At 36.4% G+C, this 6,000-nt stretch overlaps 1 protein-coding gene across 3 annotated transcripts in view; it reads right to left on the bottom strand.

Moving 5' to 3' along the window:
• Positions 1-2,637: 2,637 nt before the first annotated feature.
• Positions 2,638-6,000, bottom strand: part of SF3B1 (splicing factor 3b subunit 1) — a 48,308-nt gene continuing 44,945 nt past the window's right edge. For all 3 annotated transcript variants that reach the window (XR_001595151.2, XM_036236992.1, XM_016131041.2), the window contains 2 exons: positions 5,284-5,500; positions 2,638-5,012 (listed from right to left, as the gene is read on the bottom strand). Coding sequence is in view for 2 of the 3 variants with exons in the window: in XM_036236992.1 (XP_036092885.1) it covers positions 4,854-5,012; positions 5,284-5,500 (376 nt within the window). In the remaining variant the exon portion in view is untranslated. The remainder of the gene's footprint in view (positions 5,013-5,283; positions 5,501-6,000) is intronic.

Genomic DNA, 6,000 nt, shown 5'->3' with positions numbered 1-6,000 from the left:
CCTTTGGGACATGGTAAAGGCAGGGAGAGCATTCTCAACAGGTTGTCTGGCTCCAGCCCCACTTCAGCTCATACCAGCCTTAAGACAATGACCCCACAACCAATGTCAACTAGTTTGATAGGGGAAGTAATACTAATATATACCTATGAAGTTTATTGACTACACTGACCTAACTAGCCTGTCTTATTCAGTTCAGGCTGCTATGACAGAATACCACAGGCTGGGTGGCTTAATACATTTATTCCTTATAGTTTTGGAGGCTAGGAATTCTAAGATCAAGGTGCCAGCAAGATCCGGTATCTGGTGAAGGCCTGCCTGCTTCCTAGTTTACAGATGGTCATCTTCTCAATGAATCCTGACAAGGCATAGAGCAGAGAGAATGACAGCTCTCATATTTCTTCTTTATATGGGCACTAATCCTATTCATGATGGCTCCACCCTCATGACCTAATTACCTCCTAAAGGCTTCATCTTCTAATACTATCACATTAGAGATTAGGGTTTCAACATATAAATTCTGGGGAACACAAAAATGCGGTCCATAACATAGCTTTATTTGAAAAAGCAATGTTATACAATTTTAGTTCCTTCCCTTTTGACTTCACCCAGGTTTCAGCAAAGTGCTATCCTGGGGATGTTCTGACCACCTCTTGGCTATTCTATCTATAGGCTTCCACATCTAAATATGTATTTCTCTCCTTTTTATATCATATCATTACCACACTGGGAATGGAGTAGTGCTCTAGACTATCAATTCTCAAGCTTTAATGTACATATAAATCACCTGAGGATCTTACTAAATGCAGGTTCTCATTCAGTATGTCTGGGATGGAGTGCCTAAGTCTGTATTTCTAAAAAGCTCCAAGTGACACTGATGCCGATTTCCAGACCACGCTGAGTAGCAATGACCTAGACAATGGCATGTGAAAAGTTCTTCCTTGATCATGTTGGTGCTAAGAGATTTTCTTCCTAAATGTGTAAATTATATTCTGCTTCATGACAAAACTATGCAGTGCACCTAGTTGCATATTACACATCACACGTTACATACTACAGACACATTATTAAACTTACCCAGATTTTCACTTTTTAGGGGGGGAGGGAGTTGAATTTTTCTGTATAAATCTTATTTTCCTCACTTAGGTCTACTTGTTTCTAAAGCAGCAGTAAAATTATTCTTATATTATTTTCTGATATGCCATAGACAAATTTTTCATACCTACATCCCACTACATCACCTTACACTCTGAGAAAGACATTTTTATTCCTGTCCCCAAAAAATCCATCTGTGACAACTTCTACCCCTTTCCAACTCATCAGAAACTCAGATATCTGCTTTCTCTTTTGCTCATCAGCTTTTTCTAGTCCCAAATTCCTCTACAGTAATAGTGATAGAAAACTGTTTCATGAAATCACACTATTTGAAAAGAGCAAATGTAGCAAGATTTTACTTGTTGGATTTAGGTAAGTTTGGAGGAAGTTAGATATAGAAATAATAATTTACCCTATTTCTAAGTTTATTCCTAGCACAAAGATATTCCGGGATAACACTTCAGAATAAATTCCCTCCACAGCCTCTCACTAACATGTTAAAAATCTCCTTCCAAAAAATTTTATTAGGCTGTAAGAAAGTCTATTCGTCCAACATGACATCCAAGCAAGTCCATTTTAGACTATAACTATTTTTTTTTCTAGCATAAGCGCTAGAAATGTCACTGACCTGCTCTCTACAGTTTATTTACAATGACTTCCTCCTGCCTATATATCTTAACTGCTTTGCAAACCTACACCCTCATCAAGTCACCTTAAATTCTACAGCGTCCTATCCACTTTACAGGAAGGGCCTCTGTGCCCTGCCTGACCTCCTTCTCCAGCCATACCACACACCCACTCTCACAGGTGACATCTGGGGCCCTAAACAACTGCATTCCAAGTGGGGCACCAAGCACTACACTGCACGCCTGGCACCTACTGTGCCACAAGATGTTCTGAGGACCAAAGAGCAGTCAATATCTTGTTTTCCGCTTGCTTCTCCCCAGACTAATGCAGAGCTACACCCAAGGTAGGTGTATTTGTGAAATAGTATTTCTAGTTATTTCCTAGGCAACTGCCTAAAATGAAATGCTTTATTTTTATCTTGCTTTAATTTTATCAGACCTGCTTAAACAAGTGAGTCCTGCTTAAACAATTCTCAGTGGTTCCCAAACTAGACAGATTTTATCCTCCAAGGGATGTGACAATACCTGGAGGCATTTTAGTTGTCACAGCTGGGGTGAGGGTGCTACTGGCATCTAGTGGACAGAGATCAGTGATACTGCTCAACATCCATAACAGCACCTCATTTGAAGGTCTGGCCCAAATGTCAATAATGTCAAGGTTGAAAACCTTGTGATAACAGATTTTTCTGCTCCTTTTAACCTTATGAGATTTAAGAGGCAACAGAAACCAAAACACCAAACAACTGAATCTATATGGTTGCAAATGTCTTTTTCAGTTTCATATTCAATAAAGTTCTTTGGTGTTTCAACATTAAGTTCCCTTGTTGGACAACCCAGAAAGATTATTAAAATGGCACAACCACAACAGTGTAGTGCAATAGCAACAGAGTCAACTAAGATTAAAAACTGGTCTAAAGACTTTAGATATAATAAGTTTTATTCATTTGGTGGTACTTGATGCTCACAGGGCACCATACAACAAATTTTAAAAATACAATATGAAAAAAATTGAACAGCCAGAGATCAATTCCATTAGAGGGCCCACAGAAAAGCCAACAAAAGCCCACAGAAAAACCTACCCACCAACCCTTAAGAACATTAATTTCTTCCTTCTTAAATTTGGCTTTAAGAAATACCAAAAGAGAGTGCGAAAGAAAAAGTATTTGAGAGTTAAAACTTCACATAGCGTCTTTCACTTAAGTGTATCACAAAATGCTTTCCTTATTCAATAATAAGCCATATAAAATACAAACATCTGTGAGCTTCTATTTGGTCCTAACTTTAAAGGTTGTAGCTTTCGGTATTTACCTCACCTGTCCTCAAATTATTCGCATCAGTACAAAGTCACTTAAGGTGACTAGTCTCTTTTGCTCCACACTGTCACTGCAAAGCATTGATATTTCCCATAAACATCAAGGGCCCAAGCAAATTGACATTATGCAAATATTGAAGTAAAAATATAAATTTTCTCAAGACTGATTTAAAATCAAATTCTGGCTTTAAAATGCAATTTTTCTTTAATTTTCATGATTCATAATTACTTCAGGTCATTTTACAGTAACTATAGTTAACAGAAAGATTGAGTTGTATGAGGACTACTGTTACAAAAACTTCTAAAAATAGGAAAATGATTTTGGAAATTGTTTTAGTACACATTGACTTGTCACAAAATTGTCAAAGAACAATAAGGAATTACAAATTTTTCTGGAGAGTCAACTAATGCTCAATATTGGCTCTGTAAAAGTCAGCCAGTTAACTTTTTCACATAAGCCTCCAAAACAGGGAGCCCTTTAGCTGTTCAAGGAACAAACTTTCTAGTCCCTGTATAATGGTTTTACTTACAGTGGCAGTCATCCTATGCGCATGCTGCTGCAATCTCATTTTCCATTAAAGTTCACAGAAGTACTAACAGGGAGACAAAACGAAAAAGCTACGGGTAGCAAAAGGACTAAAACTAAGTAAGTCTTGGCCTGAAAATTAGGAAATGCTCAGAATGTACTTGAAATATTTGACAAAAAATACTAAGTACTGACTAAATGCTCCGTTTATCTAGAATTTAACGTTTATGCTTGCTATCTATACATCAATTTATCTAATTCCAAAATGCAAAAATTAAGCAAACCTAGACATTTTAGCTGCTGCAATTGTATATCACAGTGCATAAGTAATATATACATAGATGTATTTCCATTTCCATTCGTTTAAGGTTAAGGGACAAGTCAAAGGCATCTTTGCATCCCCTACACTAAGCACAGTGGTTGGTATACAGTAGATGCTCAATAGGTATTTACTAAATATAATTTTGATTAGTGGCTTATGACATGGAATAAAGCCCGAAGATTGTCTTATTCTAGTAACCTTACTTAAGTAGCCTCATTCCAACTAGGCAGAAAGCAATTTTGAAATAAAGATACCTTCCCCACTTTCTAAACACAGACTAATCAACAGTTGGACATGACCTGAATCACTTCACGTTCATAAAGCATTCTGAGAAATCAAGTGAAAGGCGCTATGTAAGTGCAAAATAATATTCGAGACAGTTCAGCATAGGTGCTATATTTTCTATGGTGATGGAACGGTTGTGCTAGTAGTTTGAGATGAATACCCCCAAAGCGACTTTTCTCATTGTCATTATCAACACAACAATGAAATTTTGACAAAGACGCCATCACTTTATATAGTTTATATTCTGCTACTTTCTATAAACCAGGTGACAGAAAATGAAATTAAGCCACTTATTCTACACATACCAGTACTTTATCAAGTTCCGCATTTTACAAGTCATGTTCAAAAAACACACACAAGTTAGCATTTTATACACAAATGTTTATTTCTCAATTGAACATTCCCTTTTAAACACAAGGAATGAATTCTAAATCTTCATAAAGATGAATTAAAAATGAAATCCCTCCAGTATAGTGTGTGTAGTCACTGTGTTCTTGGTCACTACTGGCGTTTACTGTTTAACATCAAAAACAAAGACAGGTTATTTAAAAATCATGCTACTGGATTTCTAGCTCTTCCTCTATGACCAGTTCTATGCTGATCTGCAATGTTTAAAAGTTTACATCACCAAATCAAAGCAAGTTTAAGGTGTGAAATAGCTGTGCATTAAACACAAAATAAACAATAAAATTATAAGATATAGTCAAGTTCATAACGAATGTAGGTGTTCTTATCATCATTGTAGATTCTTGGGTAATGTGCTATGAGAGCGTCCTGTGAACCAATGTAGATGGAGTTGTAAATTTTCCAATACACATCTCTGACTTTCCGGGCTGGGTGAAACAAACCCTAGAATAATTAAAAAATTACATTATTTCAACTTTCAAGAATACAACAAACCATAAATAAAATTCCAAACATTTCCCTTTAAGAGAGGGAAAAAAACCTGGCAATTGCACAAAACTGTAGTGGGCAAAGACAAAATCTAATCCCTCCTCCCCCTACAACTGTATATTTTGCAATATGGCAAAATATACGCTATTGAAAATAAGGAACAACGATTTAATTCAACTAAATTATTTTTTTTTATTGAGTAATCTTTTAAAAATCATTAACCCACCTGTAAACAATACTGCAACATTCTACATGGTCCAATAGCAACTCTCAAGCCCTCCAGGGCTCCCATAACTGCCTGAATTACATGAGGAGATGTCTCAAACACATTGGGCCATACGTAGTTCAACAAGTGATTCAGCGAATCTTCACAACCAAATCCATAAACCCCAAGTGACATGTGTTGCACCACTGCACTAGCCGTCTGTCTGTGTACAAGGTCCCTGCAACGGGGGGAAAAAACTCTTAAGATACAGTCTTAGTTTTACAGGAAATGCCAGCCAGTCTATTACAAATAAAATTATAAATTCAGTGCACGAAAGAGATGCAGAGCCATCCTCACATCTTATGTATCTGACATAGAATGCCTTAGGACTCATTTTACTTGAGAACTTTTGCTTTAATGACTCAAACTTTACTATGGCTCAAAAATAAGTCATATTTTCTATAGTAAACCACTGATGGAATATGATCAAGAGCTCTGTGGAGTATACATTTTAGTATGCTACTAAAGAGGGGTCACATGACTCTCACATATGAGTGACTAACAGTAATACCTCATTTTAAACTATAAATTTAAAATCTTTGAAAGTAATTCAATATTGGTATACAGTAATTAAAATTAAATCCCCGCCCCTTATAAATTTTAAGTTTCATTCAAGAACTCAATTTAGGGAGCGCAAGAGAAGGACCAATAAGTCTTTTCAAACCTACAGAAAAGAGC

This window comes from Rousettus aegyptiacus, unplaced genomic scaffold (assembly GCF_014176215.1).
Source record: "Rousettus aegyptiacus isolate mRouAeg1 unplaced genomic scaffold, mRouAeg1.p scaffold_m13_p_2, whole genome shotgun sequence".
Lineage (NCBI taxonomy): Eukaryota > Metazoa > Chordata > Mammalia > Chiroptera > Pteropodidae > Rousettus > Rousettus aegyptiacus.
This window is presented reverse-complemented; position numbering and strand designations above follow the sequence as displayed.